The 18,553-nt window shown below is 46.4% G+C and overlaps 1 protein-coding gene and 1 long non-coding RNA gene across 2 annotated transcripts; one reads left to right on the plus strand and one right to left on the minus strand.

Moving 5' to 3' along the window:
* Positions 1 to 8,090: 8,090 nt before the first annotated feature.
* LOC124697277 lies at positions 8,091 to 11,460 on the plus strand. The gene is made up of 3 exons (XM_047229893.1): positions 8,091 to 8,816; positions 9,686 to 9,968; positions 11,098 to 11,460. Exons 1-3 carry the CDS (start codon positions 8,091 to 8,093, stop codon positions 11,136 to 11,138), a joined length of 1,050 nt encoding a protein of 349 aa, XP_047085849.1. The 3' UTR covers positions 11,139 to 11,460.
* A 4,243-nt stretch (positions 11,461 to 15,703) lies between these two features.
* On the minus strand, positions 15,704 to 18,553 carry LOC124700371. Its single transcript, XR_007001721.1, has 4 exons — positions 18,369 to 18,553; positions 18,166 to 18,239; positions 17,377 to 17,631; positions 15,704 to 16,260 (listed from the first exon to the last, which is right to left on the minus strand). It is a non-coding gene; the product is annotated as an uncharacterized LOC124700371 (long non-coding RNA).

Below are 18,553 nucleotides of genomic sequence, written 5' to 3' on the forward strand. Positions count from 1 at the left end.
CTGGAAAATGACCTCATGGAGCATTTGTGGGTGAGGAAGAAAATGGCCCTTGATGTGTCTTGATTTATTGGAATGCTTTTGTGAACTATTTTTAAATGTATTGTAATAAAACTATTTGAATTGGTATGTAAACTATTTAATTTATTGGCTTGAATTATTGCAACGACACTATTTATTTGTTTAAATGATGGCATGTGGTTATATTGTAGTCTCTATTTATGTTTTGATTTATCGAAAACATGAAGAAAAAAATTGGGGGCCGAGTTTGGGTGGCGCCAGTGTGGGCAGCCGGCCCCAAATCCACGGCAATTTCTGCTGGCACCCCCAAAGCGCTTGTCCGATGCAGTTGCCGGACGTCATTTGGAAGGCGCCGGTGGATATGCTCTAAGTATTGCAAACAATATTGGAACCGATACAAGTTACTTCTACTGAATTTTTGAAAACAAGTTCAGCTGACTGCATTTCTTACAGTTAACACAACACTATTTTTTTTCGGCCAGAACACAACACTAAATTTAGAAGCAAGTAGCAAAGAGCCCGCGCGTTGCTACGAATGATCATTAATGTATTTATATCGCACATTTTATGGTTGATGAAGTTTAAAACAATTTGATTGCAATGAAACTGAAAATGAATTTTCTTTCTTAATTGCGGGAGAACATGAATTATCTTCCTCAAAATATTCAGAAGTCTAATTTGTAGGTTCATGTTGGTCCAACCATCTTTCATGGACAGACGAGAAAAGGGCGATCTCATTTTTCCTATTGATGAAACTTGAGAATAGCAATCTGATCAAGGTTTTACATAAATGACAACCGGGCACTATATTCACTTTCTACAATGAACAATTAAGAGACATGATTACATTAGAGTGGAAGGCGTAGTTTGGACGGGATCCTCTCTAATGACCAGATTATGTATTTTCGCTACTCTGAGTTGATTGGTCACAGTACAATACCCATGTGCAAAGCACAGCTAATCCTAAAGCTAATGGAAACAACAGTGTACACGCGTGAATTTCTTTGTGTGGTTCCTGCAACAAGGAATTTCTGAATATCTTGTTAATGTGCAGACCCGGCTCGCTATGTTCATTGCAGGAGGATAACTCTTCTGCCTGGAGTACCATGATTATGATGTTGCTATGCACATACTGAATTCCATTGTTTCTGTAAATCAAAGTTTCCTGTGCTGACACGAGTTTAAGTTGGCCTTGAACATGCTGATCGAGTTCCAGCTATCACGGGCAAGCATGTATTGTGATCAGTGGATTCGAATAAAATCATCCAGCAAGGAAAAATCCTTAACAAATACAGCAGTTTTAGGCATGAAGCTACGTGAAAGGCAGTAGCAACCACCGGCAAGCCCGCGGGATACGGGTCGGCAAGATCGACCAGTATGCTCCTCCCACGGCTGGGAATCTGGGGAATCGGAGCGGAGCTAGCAGATCAGGGCGGAAGCGCAGCAGATGACAGCACGGTACGGTGGCGCAGCAGAAGAGGAGAGGGAAGCGTAACAGCGGCGAAGAGAATGGCGTGGCGCAGCGGCGTCGCAGCATCCGGGCAGTCGTGGTGGATCCCGGCCGCGGGAGCGGTAGCGTGCCGGCAGCGGTCCTGTTGGGCGCCGCAGCCTGCTCCATCTCACTAAACCCGACGCCGTCGAACAGCCCGGCCCGCATGATGGCGGTGCCGTTTTTCTCTTTGTTTCTCCGGCTGCTCCAGTCCACTGTCGCAAGGTCCGTCTCCCTCCATCTCCCTGCCGGAGGATAAAGCAGAGGAAGGAAGGGGCGGCTAAATTGAAAACGTTGCACTGCGGATTCATTAGCAGCGTGACTTACCACGATCGTTCGGTCGTTTTTCAATTTAATAGTAGTTACTACTGAATCATGTGTTCAAACATGAGCAAATCATGCTCAATGAGCAAGCGCAAGACTACCAAATCGTGCACTTTGAGTTCAAGGGTTTGGTCCTACTTGCAAATCAATTGGGGTTATGGTTCTGGTCCTGAGATGCTGGAAAAGGCTAGAAGATTATTCAGAGGGCATTGTTTTGTTGAAATAGTTATTCTTGCTTGCTGAAACATATGGAAACAAAGAAATGATAGAATTTTCAAAGGTGTTACTCCAACTTTCAGATCTTGGGAAGCATGATTCGTATATGATGCCACCTTACTTAAGTTTAGGGTGAAGAAATGTACAATACCTCTTTTGTCATCATGACGCGTGAGACGAGTCGCGTCGTCACTTCCTCTACGGCGGGACGATGACGAGGAAAAGGTGCCGCGCGGAGGGTCAAGTCCATATTTGGCGTGGATATAGGAAACCGAATCGATTCCAAACCCAGAGCAGCTTCCTATTCGCGCGAGGGAAGAGTTAGCAGGGCAAGAAGAGGACTCCGGACTCGATCGGGGATTCCTAATTAAGTGCTACATAAACACAGGCACGTAGACATACATAGCATATACTACTTACCTACCTACTCTTCTCGAAGCGGCTTTGTAGGATTTCTCGTACGTCGTCTCTCGGTCGATGGGTGCCACCGGCAGCCGCTCGTCGCCGACGGGCAAGACGACGACGCGCCTCGTGACCATCTCCCGGTACTCCCAGCTGGTGCGGACGCCCGTGCTTCAGCCGCGGACTTTCGACACGATCTTCTTCGACCATCTCTACTGGGACGTCACACTGAAACCGTGGGAATTCAACGACGGCCTAGCGCACAGCATATGGATTTCGGTCGTCCTCGGCGACGAGTCGAGGTACTGCCCAGACTTGGTCCTCAAAGGCATCGATATCTCCATAGAGATTCTCGACGAGACCGCCAACCACACCGTCTTCCGTAGCGAGAGCAATGAGTCGACTCTACAAACCTGTAAGAGCTTGCTTCTCGGCGTGTTCAGGAGGGAACTGGAGGCGTCGTCGTGTCTCCGCAACGACAGCTTCACCGTCAGGTGCACTATGTCCAAGCAGCGGTCGACAATGTGGCGCCTCTTCTCCGAACCTAAGAAGCTCGCGCCCTTAGACCTGCACGTCGCCATGGCTGGGTCCCACATGCTCACCGTCGGCAGCTTCTCCAAGCTCAAGGCGGCGCTCCGGGGTGGAGAGTGCACCTACTCCCCGCACTTCGCCCTAGGAGGGTGCACATGGTTCTTCCAGTTCTGCCCCTCCGGGGTTCTTGCCCTCACCCGCGCTATTAGTAACACAGCGCGAACAACAACTGAGTTTAGTTTTGAGCTCGAGGGAGCGATAAAGTTTGAGTCTGAGAAGATAACTCACACGTTCAATTATAGCAGATCTAGATACATATATAGATGTAGGCTAGACCCAACCACGCCAGCTATGCAAGACCCCCTCATTGTTCGGTGCCGAATCACCGTCATAATGGCAGAGAAGCCGAGCTTGCCCCCTGCGGCGACCCAGACTGCTGCCACTCCGCGCGCCCGGACCACCACCACCACCCCGCACACTGAATCAATACTAACTCCTCTACTGAGCGCCATCTACGAATGATACGAGAGATCTGTTTGGATTACAAGTCAATGCAAAACTAGTTCATCAATAGATGTAAGCAGTAATTTTGTTCTATTATCGAGTTTCACGAAATATATACTATACCATTGTGCTTATACTAGGTTTCTATGTTATGGTGAGTTTTTTTTTACGGAACGTACATCAAATCAATATGGGCCATCTATTGATGAACTAAAAAGAATCCAGACCAAAAGAAAGAGATCAGAAATAAAAAGTATGGGCATTGTACAATTAATTTAGATAGTATATTGATGTCATATCAGGGGTACCACACTACAACTATAAATGTATATTCAGAAAGCAAATACAAATATACAATGATCTTCGATTCATTTGTCAAGCCAAACAAAAGGTAGGGCTCGTTCATTGGCAACCTTTTGTAATTTGGTAGGTAAGTCTGTATTCTATTTGTTCTCTATATATGTAACCTTTTGAGGTTAATAAAAGGCTGTGGGGGGTGTTAAACCTTGTTTTGAGAGTTTGTATATGCCATGTGTGGGGCTTTTCCACACCTATATAAACACGTAACCCGGCCCAGGAAGAGGGTATGGTTCCAACCCTAGAATCTCGATATGGTATCAGAGCTGCCTCCTCCCACCTCGTTATCGCAGCCGCCGCATCGACAAACCCACCCGCCGGCAATCCCTCACGCCGGTGAAGGACCTGAAAACAGACAACACAACCAAAACACATCTGCTCCGATCGCCTCACGCCGTCGAGAGTTTCAGCCAAAAACCAAAATCCGCTCCGATCGCCTCCTGTCGTCGTGAGCCTCCAAAACCTAGATCAAAACACAAACAACCCAATCCGGCTGCCCTCTGCCGCCGCGCGACACCATGTCTGGCTCGACATCCTCACCATCGGCAGTCGCAGCTGCAGCGACCTTGCTCGCCGCCCTTGGCTCGCCGCCGTCGGAAAAACTTTCCCGTGATAACCATCTGTTCTGGAAAACACAGGTGCTGCCGGCGTTCCACTGTGCGCAGGCTATGGGGCTTCTGGATGGATCCGACCCTGCACCGCCTGAAACTGAGGAGATTGAAGATACAGATAAACAGAAGATCCAAGTTCGTAGCCAGGCCTATGCCGTCTGGTTTGCTCGGGATCAAGCATTGATGAGCTACCTTGTGAAGTCCCTTGATCAAAACCTCTTGGCTCAGATGATTGGACTGCAGCATGCTCACCAAATTTGGTCGACTATTCAGAGCCTCTTTGCATCACAGTCCCGAGCCCGTGTAAATTTTCTGCGTGGTGCCTTGATCAACACCAAGAAACAGGACATGACGGCTCGCCAGTACATTGCCAAGATGCAAGGTTTTATCCAAGAACTTGCTGCCGCCGGGAAAACTGTTGATCAAGATGAACTGAAAGGCTATATACTTGGAGGTTTGGATGATGATCGCTACACATCTTTTGTCACTTCGATCAATGCAAACCCTAGCACCACCTGTGTTGATATGTGCTCGCAGCTTCAAGCTTTTGACGACCGCCAGACTACACTCTCACAATCTGGCCAAAGTGGTACTGTGTTTCAAAGCAGTACCAATGCTCATGCGCGTACCGGTGGTGGTGGTTTTCCGCGCCGTGATGACAATGGCCCCTCTCGGCGTGATGACTACCAGCGGCGTGATGACCGTGACGGCTACAACAAGCGGGATGACAGATATCGCCGAGATGACAGAGATGGCTACAATCGGCGTGATGACAGGAGAGATGATAGGCGAGATGATAGGCAATTTCGTGATCGCCGTGATGACCAGGGGTACAATAGACGTGACGACAGAGATGTGCAGTGTCGTGATGGCTGACGGCAAGAACACATTGCGCACCGTTATCTCTGATGAGTGCTCCAACTGCTGATCGAGGTTGGTCCGAACATAGAGCAGCCTTGGCATTGACTAAAACCTCGCCGGGTGGCTGCGGTTTCCATCTCTCCGTCTTACTTGACTCACACCTAGTACTTGGCTTGGATTTGAAGTGCATATATTTCGGAAGGGATTTGCTAGTTCTTATCTAGCGGAGAACTAAATTCGTGCTCAATCAGAATCTAAACGTTTGATTGCATCGTGGTTCGTGCATATAAGTTGTAACAAATAAAATTTCTCGAACTAATAAATTTGCTTCATGATTTTCAGTTGCAGCATAAGAGCATCTCCAGCCGCGTCCCCCAAAGCGTCCCCAAAGGGATTTGAGGCGCGCCGGACAAAAAATGCGTTCCAGCCGCGTCCCCCAAAGCCCATTTTTTTCCGGCGCGCCCCGATACGGTGTCCGGCGCCCCGATCCCGTCCCCGTCCCACAGGGGACGCACCGGGCACGCCAGACACAACGAAAAGCGAGGCGAACCGACGCGGGCCCGACCCGTCAGCGGCTCGGAAGGCTAAAACTCCGTCGCCTACCTTTGGTCAAGCGACGTTAATGGCGTCCCTGTTTTCCCAGGCGACGCAGGGACGCGTCTCGTCGTGCATGGCCGTGTGGCCGTCCGCGCCGGCGTTATTGCGTGCAACCACCCGCTGCCGCCGCTCACAAACCATCTCGTCGCCGCCGCCTCCCCCCTCCCAGATCTTCTCCTCGCCGCTCCAAAAATGTCGAGCTCGTCCTCCCGCAAGATCGCCGCGGCGAACGGCTTCGGCCGCGGCAGCCTCACCGTGCCGGAGGCGTGGGCAGCTGTACAACGCCGGTATCCGATCCCGCCTGGACATGCGGCTGCAAGCGGCGGCGGCTGGAAGATGGCCGTGAACGGCATTGGCGTTCCGCCGCCGCCGAAGCCGCGCACGGACCAATGGAGGAACGCCATCAAGGCCCGTCAGGCTCAACTCACCGCCGAGGAGCGGTTGGATCCGACGTGGGCGGCCAACAACAACGACGCCTGGTGGACGACGTACTTCAAGGCGAAGTACGACGTCGAGATGCATAGCACCGACGGTCTCGTCGGCGGCCCCAATAGCTGGAACAAGGACGGTCGCGCCCTGTTCTGGGGCGTTCCGGGGCGCACCCTCGAGAACGTCATCCGCGGCATCCGCAACTGCGCTCCAAGGTTGGAGATGCCGTCGTCACCGCCGCCGTCTCCTCAATGGCAGCCGAGGAGGACGACGTACTCGTCCTCCTCGCACTCTTCTTCCTGAGGACCGGCGCGATCGACGCCGTCCTCGTCTTACCGATCGGCGCCCTACACCGTCCCCAAATGGGAGGTGAAGGAGGAGCCGGCGACGCCCGTCAACACGAGGCGTGGCGGCAGCAGCAGCGGCAGCAAGGGAGGCGCGGCGGCGCCCTCCTCATCCCGAAGCCGGAGGTGAAGGAGGAGCCGGAGGAAGCGTCGCGGCGGCGGCGCTGCCGGCGGAGTACGAGCGGCGGCGGCGTCCCATCGCCGGCCGGCGACAACCCCGAGGACCGCCCAGTGCTGCGGGCGGCGTTCTTGGCGTCCATGAACGACAAGGACGCCTGGAGGGGCGACCTCGACGCGGCGATCGCCATGTCCATCCGCGACTCCGACAAGCCGCTAGTGGACCTCCGACGACGGCGAGCGGGGACCAAGCGGCTTGGTGAAGGACGAGCCCGTCGATGAACCCGTCGACGAGCGCGTCAAGCGAGGAGGTCGTCACCGACGACATGTACAACTTCCGAGCGGTACTACGACGCCTCCGGCCGCCGCAAGTGGTTCTAGATTAGGTTTAGTTTAAATTTAGTCAAATTTCTTTCGAATCTATGTAATATATGGCAAGTTTGGATGTATCTCGCTTAAGTTTAAAATTTGCGAAATTTGGTTTGGGGGACGCGACTGGGGAGCGATGTCCCCCAAACACGACACGAACGAAACACGTCCCCCAAACGCTCAATCCGGCGCGATTTGGGGGACGGTATGGGGGACGCCGCTGGAGATGCTCTAAGTAAGGAGTGAGATTAGATGAGTCAAGTTCCAGCAGAGAAGAGCGGGAGAGGTTGGAGTGTCGATCTCAAAGACTTGGGGCTGGAGAAGTAGGTCGCCTGGACGCGTGGGCTTTGACCCAGCAAAGGTACCAGTTGCTTGGGCCTACAACACCATTAACCCGATGAAGACGGCAAGACCCCCCAAGTCCAAGCTAGTCCGGTGTCCGTCTCTTTCGCCATAGACTCAAGGCCCACTGCAACGTTTTCCTTCGCTCGACACCGCTGTTGAAGCAACGTACCACAGTGGTACTACTCCGGTCGCCGTCCCTCTGCCCCAATCAGGCAACCACCCTCAACAACCTCAACAACTACCCACCCCACCACCAGCTCCACCGCACCCTCCCCCCCTCCCGCCCGCCTCCGGCAGCCCGCGCGCCGCCTCCCTTCCCCTCGGCCCTCCGCGCGCGGGTAGATCCCTCCGAGTCGAGGAGCGAGTCCTGGCGGCGGCGTGGAGCGCGCCAGCTGGTTGGGCCCACGTGTCAGTGGAAGAAACCTGCGCCTTGGGTTCGCCGCCCCTCCGCGTCCGGGGAGCTTATTTAAAACGCTGCGCGTTGGCATTGGCGCTACAGTGATAACCGCCGCAGGCCGCAACAACAACAAACATCCCCTCTCCCTCGTCGTCTCTCTCCCTCTGCTCCCCACGCGCATGATCCAGTCCTTCCCCGGCATGTCGTCGCCGTCGTCGGACAAGGAGGCGGCGGACCGCGCCAAGTCCCGCTCGGCGAGCGCGGCGGCGCCCGGCAAGTCCAGCTCGGCGCGGGCCGCGGCGCCCAGCAAGTCAACTTCGGCGGCCCGCGCCAAGTTCAGCTCGGCGTCCCTGCCCGTGGGCGGCAAGTCCCGCTGGTCCGACGTCGGCGTCGCGCCGTTCCAGGACGGGCAGTACGTGCGGCTCCTCAACCGCGGCCGCGGCGGGTACCTCTTCGCGGACGAGACGGGGCGGGGCGTCTCCGTGGACCGCCGCCGCGAGATGGCCAACACGGCGTGGGTGGCGCAGGTGCTGGAGACCGACACCAACTACCACGTGCTGCTCCGCAGCGCCTACGGCCGCCACCTCGCCGTCACGCGCGCCCCGGCGCCCGAGGGCCACGTCGGCTGCGGCGCCGCGCAGTGCGGCTTCGACGGGCCGGACGACGCCCACGTCATGTGGTGGACCACCCCGGGGAAGGGCGGCAGCGTCGTGCTGCTCCACGGCACGTCCGCCAGCCTCCGGGCGCTCCGGGCCAACGGGCGGTACCGCCGCTGGCACAGGTGCGTCACCGTCGAGGCCATCAACCGCTCCCGCGTCACCTCGATGATGGAGTGGGAGGTTGAGGTCATACCCCTGAGGGTCGAGAGGCCGCCGTACCAGCTGCGACCAGGAGGCGCCGATGCTGTAAGCTCATCACTCTCAAGTCTCAACCCTTCCTCCCTGCACAATTCATCATGGCTATTCTGATGCTTGGGACTCCCAGTGCTTAAGCCTTAGGCTATGGATCGCTTCTGACAACGTTGCAACAAGTGATGTTTGCACCATTTGTATAATTGCCAATTCTCGGCACTGTCTGCTCAAACATAATGCATTTGCTTTCAGAACCGATCGAGTATTTTTTGCTGTTTGCTAGAACCTAGGCCTTGCATCATAGGTTTTCAATCGTGTTGCGTATTGGCTAATTTGGGGACGTCCCCTGCTTAATTATCACTGTACGAATTGGATCCTTTGATGATCACTACTATCGTATTTTTTTTTCCGAATGATCACTATCGTATTCGTATCTAATTCCCTCCACGTCACTAAACACAAAGGATAAGGTTGCAACCGGTGCTAGCAGCAACCAGAGCGGCCACACCGGTGCTTCTCAGTTCTCAACTTCTTGCCTGCGTCTCTTCGATCTGTGCAACTTTGGCTGATTACTAGAACCTAGTCTTGCATCATAAATAAAGCTTTCAATTCGTGTTGCGTATTGGGTACTATGGGGGCGTCCCCTGCTGGTGCTTAGTTATCACCGTAGGAGGTCCTTGCTTAAATCTGGTAATTGGGTCCTTCGATGACAGCTAATATTGTACTTGGCACTGTCAAAACTCTTGATTCTGTTCTGATTGCCCTGTAAATGCTTCAAATCGATCTTTGGAACTGAACTACTCCCTTTGTTGATTATGGTGTTAATTTCGCGACTTGGTTTCTTTATTAGAGGACCGATCATGTGTGTCACCTATGCCTTATTTTGTGTCGCCTAAAGCATTCTTCTGCAATTCGCATGGCAGCCATGGCACCCAGGCTCTGCAGAGAAGATGGAAGTCAATTGCGTTGTGGCAGATGATAACGGGAGCACCGATGGCCGGGGCTGGGAAACTATCCAGTTCCGTGGCAGGAGTCTGATGGAGCTGGGCAATGAGTTGGCACAGCGGTTGGGCGATGGCGTCAGCTTCCAGGACATCACCCTCTTTATTCAGGCAGGCAACCTTGGGCAGCCCACGCTTCTGCTCACCGACCTTCCCCATAGAGACGACCGCGTTGACATCGTGGTGTTCAGGGTTGGTACAGCAGGTGAGGATGTTTGTTCCTATCTAGTAGTACTCCGCATGTTTGTTCTGCTGTTGGAAGATGGAACTATGACTTTTTCTTTTTGGATACAATCATCACACTGGTCCCTATGTGACATCGATGGAATTGAAGAAATAAGAGAGAAAATTGCAAAATAGGATTAAGAATATGTATGTTCGTCTGATAGCTGGAATGTGCCAGCTTGCTGTGTAGGTAGAATGTGATACTTAAAATGCTTAACGGGGAAGTACATGTGAGCTATAATGTGATTGCATAAAGCTGTGTGCACTTCCTGTATTTCCATCATGCATTCATGCTACGTGAGAGTAATTCGACATAAGTACTGTCTTAAGCTATTTGGTCAGTTAAATGCGCTAGTCTAAAGGGACGATCACTCACATCTGTTTTTATATATATTTATTAGTTGGTTTATCATTCAGTGGTCTTCCATGAATAAAATGAACCCACCGGCTAAATTTACTAATGGTCAACATATGTTAAGTATTCCAGTTTTTTCATGTTCAACCACCCGTTAGATACTTTGAGGTGTGTTCGGGCTCAAAGCATGTGCTGTCAGCAGCAGCAAAAATATTCAGCCTACTGCTGACTTCTGGGGCTGTAGTAGTTTAAAGTGTGCTGACAGTGACATTCAAAGGTATCCAGCTAGCCAGTTTACAGATATACAGGCGTATGTAAAATGCTAAATAGCATATAACCTTATGCTGATACATAAGTAGCTGGATGACTGGAAACATTTTTGTTAATGACACCCAGTTTTGTCCTGCGGTTACCTGGTTTCATCCTGTAATCAACCCTGAGAAACCAATGAACTAAACTATCAGAAAACTACTTAGCAATGTACAATCTTATGTTCCTTCATTCATATTATATGCCTCTGTTCTAAAACCTCAAATGTCAAACTGTTTCTGAAATAGAATCATGTTATGTTGTTTCATTTGAGTTACTGTCATATACATATTCCATGAGCGACCAACGTGTTATATGATATTGTTAGGAACGTAATGTTTCATGATAATGTCTCCATGCTCATCTTTTGTGCACTACCTCCTGAAATATGGCTTGGATTATTTTTATTATTGTTTCTAACCTCACCTCTATCACTCGGCTCCAGGGCACGACCGACTGCTGTTTCCAGATCTTGATGCTGAATAGAAGAGAATGATAGGATCTGGCAACAATTCTTCCCCTGGACAGTACTGTCAAACTCCTTCACAATTTTACAGCACAGTGATGGCCTGACAAGGATTAGCAGTTCAACTTTCTTATAGAACAGTTAGTTAGTTCTGAGACAGTGCCAAGTGATGCACCTTTCTTTGTTACCTCACTTTTGGAGCACCAGGAGACGATGCTGTTTGTTTTGGTGTTTTTTGAGACTTCAGAGAAATTAATCGCTGCTGCTTGCCTGTAGGAAGAATATGTGTTAAAAGTGCCTATAGTTGATTTCACTGGTTCTCTATATCTGTTAAACGCGACATTCTCACTCTCGAAGTCGTTGATTGCATTATTCAGTGTCATTTTTCTCACTTCCAAATCTCATTAGTAGTCGAGACTGTATTTCGGGGCAAGACAAATGTCAAGATTACAAAGAACGCATCACTGATCCATATTTACGCGAATGTCTGGAGTTACTCTTCTTTTCTTTCGAAAAGCTTTTTTCCCCGATGGAAAAGTTACCGATAATATTTGTTGTTTACATTTAAAGGGATTTAGAATTTTACTTGGGACCTTGGAGCATCGAACCACAAATAGGCCCTTTTGGGGGTTGGATAGGTAGGGGTCAGCTCCTATTCGGTCTTTAGGGGCTCTGCTTTCAGCCAGTTCCTAGGTCTCTCATTCATGAGTTGGACTCCTAAGAAACACGGCACCGTCAAAGCCAAATTCATCTCCTCTGGTTCTTGTTGTGCTCAACATTTTGGATTAGGCAAACACTCGAGGACCATATACCTCTCCTTTTCATAAAAAACATGGAAACGTAATCAAGATAATCAGCAGTCCCACCCAACATTGCCAAAGATAACCTATATTGACCTGGACCATCACTTATTTCATATCCACGTGACATTTGCTCAAGCATGTTTGGACGGCAAACAACTTCTAGATATATTTACCAAGTGTCTTGATGAGTCTACATTTTGCAAACTGAGGAGTGAGCATAATATTCTTGATTCCTCTGTCCCGAATCATATAACATTGTATATGTATTAGGGTAGTTAAATATAATGACTATTACTCCCTCTGTCCCGAATTAGATGTTTCAGATTTGTCAAAATTCACATTTATCTTCACACTAAAACATGTCTAGATAATGCATATCTAGACAAATCTGCAACAAGTAATTCGGGACGGAGGGGTACTACCTTATTTGTGAAAATATCAGTAATTTGTGGTATTTGTAACACATATGGTAAAAATGTGCTAAGTGATGAACTTGTTTCATAGGATCCAATTAGTTCTTTATCGCAACAATTTGGACCATATTTCTTCGATTCTATAGTCCAACTTTCAATTAAAGGTATGGTCTACAACTTCCACTCCAGCGGGCAAGGTTGGCGAACTCGGGCATACTTCCTAAATATCTGCAAAGTCTTATCTTCGAGTTATCCCTTTTTTCTCTCACAGAGAAGAAGATAAGCTGACTTTGGTTGAACACCAAACAAGAGCAGACTGTGGCCAACAAGATCAACCCATTACACTTGGAGATTTGGCCTATCCGAGACGGTTAGGTGTCCACCATCGAGCATCCAAGGTGTGGACTTGCCATAGAGTGGCTAGGAGATCACCTATAGAAGATCTGTCAGTAGTGATCGGGCGGACCCGGTGGGCTTGCACTAACAGAGAATAAGTCTTGGTTATCGGTGGGTGATGGGTGATGCCGATTGAACCTTGGTGCATGCGTGCATAGCCTCTCCCAATGAAGACGTAGGACATTAGCCAACAATTCAAACTCTGGGAACAAATCATGTGTACTCGAATTCCAACCTTTTACTCACATGGTTGTTTCTTGAATCTATCTGTTTTCACTACTCAAAGCATTATCTGTTTAAGTTTGTGCATTACACTGTTTACTGGTACTTCATTTTTTTACTTAGGCGTTATACAATTTTTGAATTGTAGTATTTTCCATAGTCATTTGCATTCTTCTACTGAGTTGTGTTGGACAATTAAATTGAGAAACTACACTGATGATGAACTAAAACTTAATTGTTTAGTCAATCTCTAACCAACGCTGCATTATCTTGGTATAGAACTTTCTATGCAGATAAGATTCATACTTGGGAGAATCTCATGAAGGAATTTATATTTCGATTCTATCCCAAAGTCAAGTCCGCTGAAGCAAGAAGGTTATAAAAAATTTCAAGAATCGCAGCGGCGAAAGCTTAATGAGAGCCTACCTCAGGTTTAAAGGTACGGTTCAAAAATATCCCCATCATGATTTGGCACCTTGGTATGTTTTACATGTATTTTATGGAGGACTTGAACACAATAATAAAAGAGAATTAGATTTGTTATCTGGTGGATCGTTTATGGAACTCACAGCCGAGCAAGCATAGATACGCTTAGACAAAGTTCATAGAAATAGAGTATCATGGGGCTTTGATCTTGGAAGCGAGGGAGAAATAGAAATTGAATATGATTGTTTAAATTCTTATAAAAACACCGAGCAATTAAAAGAAATAGTTAATGAGCTTAATCTCGATGATATTATGGTATTAGATGTTCTTCAAGCTTTTACAGAATTTATTGAAGCACCCAAGAAAGAATGGCTGCATTACACTCCGCAACCTCAAATTATTGAAGCAACACAAGTTGAAGCTAAAGTACCCAAGGTGGTACCCATTGAAAGGATGCCTTACAATGATCCGCTCCCTTTCCCAATGACAGCGGCAAGGCACATCAGAGCTCAACTCCTTGCAGAACAAAAGGAAAAGGAGCTAAGAGAGGTAAGAGCATCATAGTTAAAATTGAGTAATGAGGAACCTACTTATGAAGTTGCAAATGGAGAAAGTGAGGTAACTAAGGAAAGTATTTTGGCTATGTTTGCACACTGCAACGTAGTTGAGTTTGATTCCGAAGCCTCGGAGTTTGTAGAAGGTATGGTTAAAGCAAAAGGTGTGGGCAAACCTGTTTTACCTTTGCACTTTTGGTGGATCCTCTTATTATGGACTCTGTGATATTGGAACATCCATTGATGTTACTAGTAAGAGAAGGCGCGGCGGTACGCCGCGCCTGTGTTGTAACTCTTGTGAGAATTTTCAGGGCTCCACTTTACATGAACTCTTGTGAGAATTTTCAGGGCTCCACTTTACATGAACTGGTTAAACGAACAATCGTTATTGTTCGTACATACTGCCACTAAGATGTTAAAAGGGCAAAAAAAAGGGTGAACAATAACGTTCAATGAACGACGCGGTTTATTCATATAGCGAGCATATGTGCATTGACCAATGTTACAACTGAACTTGTTAATGTCAATATTCAGGATAAACAAAGGGGCAACTGTGATATATGTAAAATAAGCATGAAAATACAAGTGCATATTACTTGTATGATTCACAATAGGAGCGCGATGCGTGATAAGTGGTGGTTCGACAGAGCAATATTGTTTGCAGTTCAACAGTTCATTACATAGCTACAACGCATATGATAACATGGACTACTATGGTAGTTTTCAATAGCAGATCATGGACTGTTATTACTCAGATTGCAGGATATATATAGTTCCTGGAATGTTAATTACAACATATGTGAGTATATATAGTTCCTGGCATGTTAATTACAACATACGTGTCCCTCGCTCCATACCATCGTCGATCCACAACGTTTCCGTCCTCGGTGAGTGCCACACCATTGATGGAGATAAAATGATGAGAGAAATAGAACTAAGCATGGATCGAGGACTCAAAAGTGTACCCAAAAAGATATCAGTCTGCTACTCAACTGAGTCTGAACCCTCTAACTGTCACCAAAGGCAAGTTAAACACAAATCAGGGTTGATTCCTTCCGTATTCATCTACTTTATAAATGCATGTCAGCCCGATTTCAAAACTCGAAAGTCGAGCATCACTAAAAAAAATGGATCGAAACACAAAACCGAAGGACTCAAAGAAAATCTTAGGAGCACCATGAGAACCTATGAAGTAAGGAAGAAACGTCAAGTGTTAAGAAGTATTAGTATTGGTGTAATTTGAATAGGCTGCTTTGTAATCATCCTTTTCTTTTTCCACATAAAATCTTCTGCGTTGTTGGCAGTGAAACACAAAAGACTAAACATTTGCAAGGAAAGACAGACCACAGAATAAATAAGGAGCTGGAGAGTTGCATAATTTTATTGATTTTGGTAATACAGAGCACAAAAGACAAAATATTTATAATGAACAACTGGTAAAAGCTAGATCTTGACAGAAAACAATGTGGTGTTCTTTAGTGAGATAATTGAGGCAATAAATACCATGTAAATTGTCGAGAGCAATGAAAGACAATGATATAGCTAGAAGCTACAGAAGAGCATGGAACCCAACCCAAATGTGTAATCGAATATTTTTGCCATTCCTCGTTGATAAATATTTCTTCCCTCGTCTAAGATGACATTGGCCTGATACGAACACACACACACACACATTCCCATTGATATCATAGACATAAGAACCATGTGCATACCAGTTGACATTATAGTAAGGCATACATATGTTACAGTTCACCATGGTGGTATAGAGTTAACCAAAATGAAGTACTAAATCGCAAGACAACTAAAAGAAATGTAATGCTAGGGTAAGGAAGTCACAACCTCAGATCTCTCTATAACCAGTGGATGCATAGCATTGCTCTGCCATGAGATGTCAATGGTGTGCCAATGCCCCTTAAACCTGGATGGGTCATACTTTTAGGATAAGTATTAATGAATAAACATATAGAATCCAATCTGCATATAATCCTAGGTGCATAAGAAAAAGTATATCATGAACCCATTCTCTCAAGTTGAGCTGGACTGAGGAGACGGCTCCACGAACTAAAATGTATGTCTGATTGACACATCTGACAGACTATCAGCATGACGATCAAGCTTCCGGTGACGGTTAAATACTTCACTCATTTGCTTCCATATCAACAAAGGGAAATTGTAACAAAAAATCACATATCCAATGCGAGCCTGTGGCTAAACTTGGCAGGTAGCATATGAAGTCTGAACGGAAGAGAAAGCTTCAATGGGTGTTGTGCAGACACACCATATGGTTCAACTCTTGATGTCCTCTCCAAAGCTTGATTATCGCTACTCCTAAAAATACAAAATAATTCAGGTTTCGGATAGTGCGAATACAACACAAGAAATAACAAGTGGGTGACCTTTGAACTTTATATGACCAAGAAAGAGAGAAAATCTACTCCCTCCGTTCCTTTTTAATTGACTCGGATTTAGTACAAGTTTGTACTAAATCCGAGTCAATTAAAAAAGAACGGAGGGAGTATCACCCACAATCCGTTGAACCAATATTCTTATATCTAGCTAATGGAACAACAAACTTTAAACTTCATGTGACCTAAAGGAGATGAATTATAATTCACTATTGGCTGAGCGGAAATTGTACAAATTCCTTTTGACCCAGAAAAGGATAGGTACAGAGTTTCCACATGTAAAAGTACCAGGTGCATCGGACTTCGAAGGAAACTTCCAGATCCACTTATAGATGCATATTTGTACATCAAAATGGGCTAGCTTCTCGGATCTGGCTGCTTGAAGCTAGACTTTTCGGCACTGCTCCATGCTAGATTTTATGGAAGACGGAAGCTGGAGAACTTCCGAGCAGCCTTAAAGCACTTACAATATTTGCTACAAGGAAGAGAATTTCAAGGCTCAACTAAGCATGATGTTACTCGATTGATGTATTTCTGTAGAACATGCCTAGCTCAAGTTTGCATCAGAGATTACTGAAAATTGCATAAATGTTCAGGGAATAGATTTTCAAAGGCACTATCTATTGCTAATAATATGATAAGACACTACATGGTAATCATATTAGCGTTAATGATGTGAGGTTTTCCTAATTGGAGTAACTCTTTTTAGCATAAACTGAATCACACTAAATCACGCTAACAATACGTCTGTACAATGTGATATCCAGATCAGAAATTTCGTGCTTATAACTAAACATGGCACTGGGGATAAGTCAGATGGATTTTGTTTTGCCTCTATCAGGACACACCTCTGTGATTGGGCTGTGTTACATTTTTCAAAGTAGCACCAACAGTTCCCAACCTAAAACTTTTCGAGACATGGAAACAGTAGAGACAACCTGCTACTTTGTACAGATGTGACCCTCTAGAACAAACCTACCATTCAGCTAATTATGCATTGCATTGTTTATTCAAAGAACATATCAACAAAGAAACCTACCTCCCACACCTCACCACTTTATACCAATACATTATAATAATGCAAGTACTCGGAATAAACAACCATTTTCGAAATAACATGGCGGGAAAAACAACCTTAAAATGCTAAATGGTTGGTTCCATCTCCAGTCTGGATCATTAGCATGAGCCGTAATGAAAAATAAGAAGAATATTGACATTATACATTGTCAAATCCATAATATGACTGTCCTTCAGATAAAAGATAAAGGCCACGTTCTGCAACACGACAATAAACCTGCACATGATGTGAAGCATTGGATCAAAATATGCATGATATCCCTTTTCCCAATATTTGTTTGGTATGGAGATTAATTAACCGAAGGAAAAATTCAATGTCTAAACCAACACATTGAGGCATGCATGATATCCCTTTGGCTGATAAATATTAGATTGGCATGCAGATGAATTAACCAAGAAAAACAACTCAGGGTCTAAACCACAGCACACAGAAGCATCTGATTGTCTTAAGTACTAAGAACGTACTTAAATAGAATGCACATATATATCAGCACTTTTAAGAATGTGACGTGAAGAAACTTCATGTACCAAAAGATAGAATTAGATAAAATACTTTATAGAAGCCATAAAGAGATTTGTGTTCCCCACGAATATTTCGTACATTCATATATTTACAGAAGAAGTAGCTAGCGATAAGCAGCAGCTACTAAATTCGAGAAGCATGGACTACACCAAAGCAGTTCAAAGATGAACCACATGTAAGATTTAAGAAAAGGTTCTAATAATCTAGAGATGATAGCATATAGCAAACCTTCACTTTCAAATTCTTTGAATTTGTTGCAGAGTTCTCATTGTTGATATTGCCAATGCCTACAGCATTATTTGCTGAATAAAAAAGACCATTTAAGAATCAATGATTAGAAAATTATCACTGCCCAGTAGTCAAATGAAAAAGAATGAATTCCAGAAACATATGGCATACTACAGAATACAACAACCAAAAAAACTACGTACCAGAGAAATAACTAATGACTGGGAACGAATTCCAGCTTCTCTTCATGTATATCTGTACCGAATAACTAATGACTGGGAAGAACTATGTTTTTCACTATTTTCCAGCTTCTCTTCATGCATAACTCTTGAAGAATAGGATCGACAGGGGCATTCAAAGATGAGGAACATCTGCACTGGTTGTGGTG

The sequence above is a fragment of the Lolium rigidum genome, chromosome 3, assembly GCF_022539505.1.
Source record: "Lolium rigidum isolate FL_2022 chromosome 3, APGP_CSIRO_Lrig_0.1, whole genome shotgun sequence".
NCBI lineage: Eukaryota > Viridiplantae > Streptophyta > Magnoliopsida > Poales > Poaceae > Lolium > Lolium rigidum.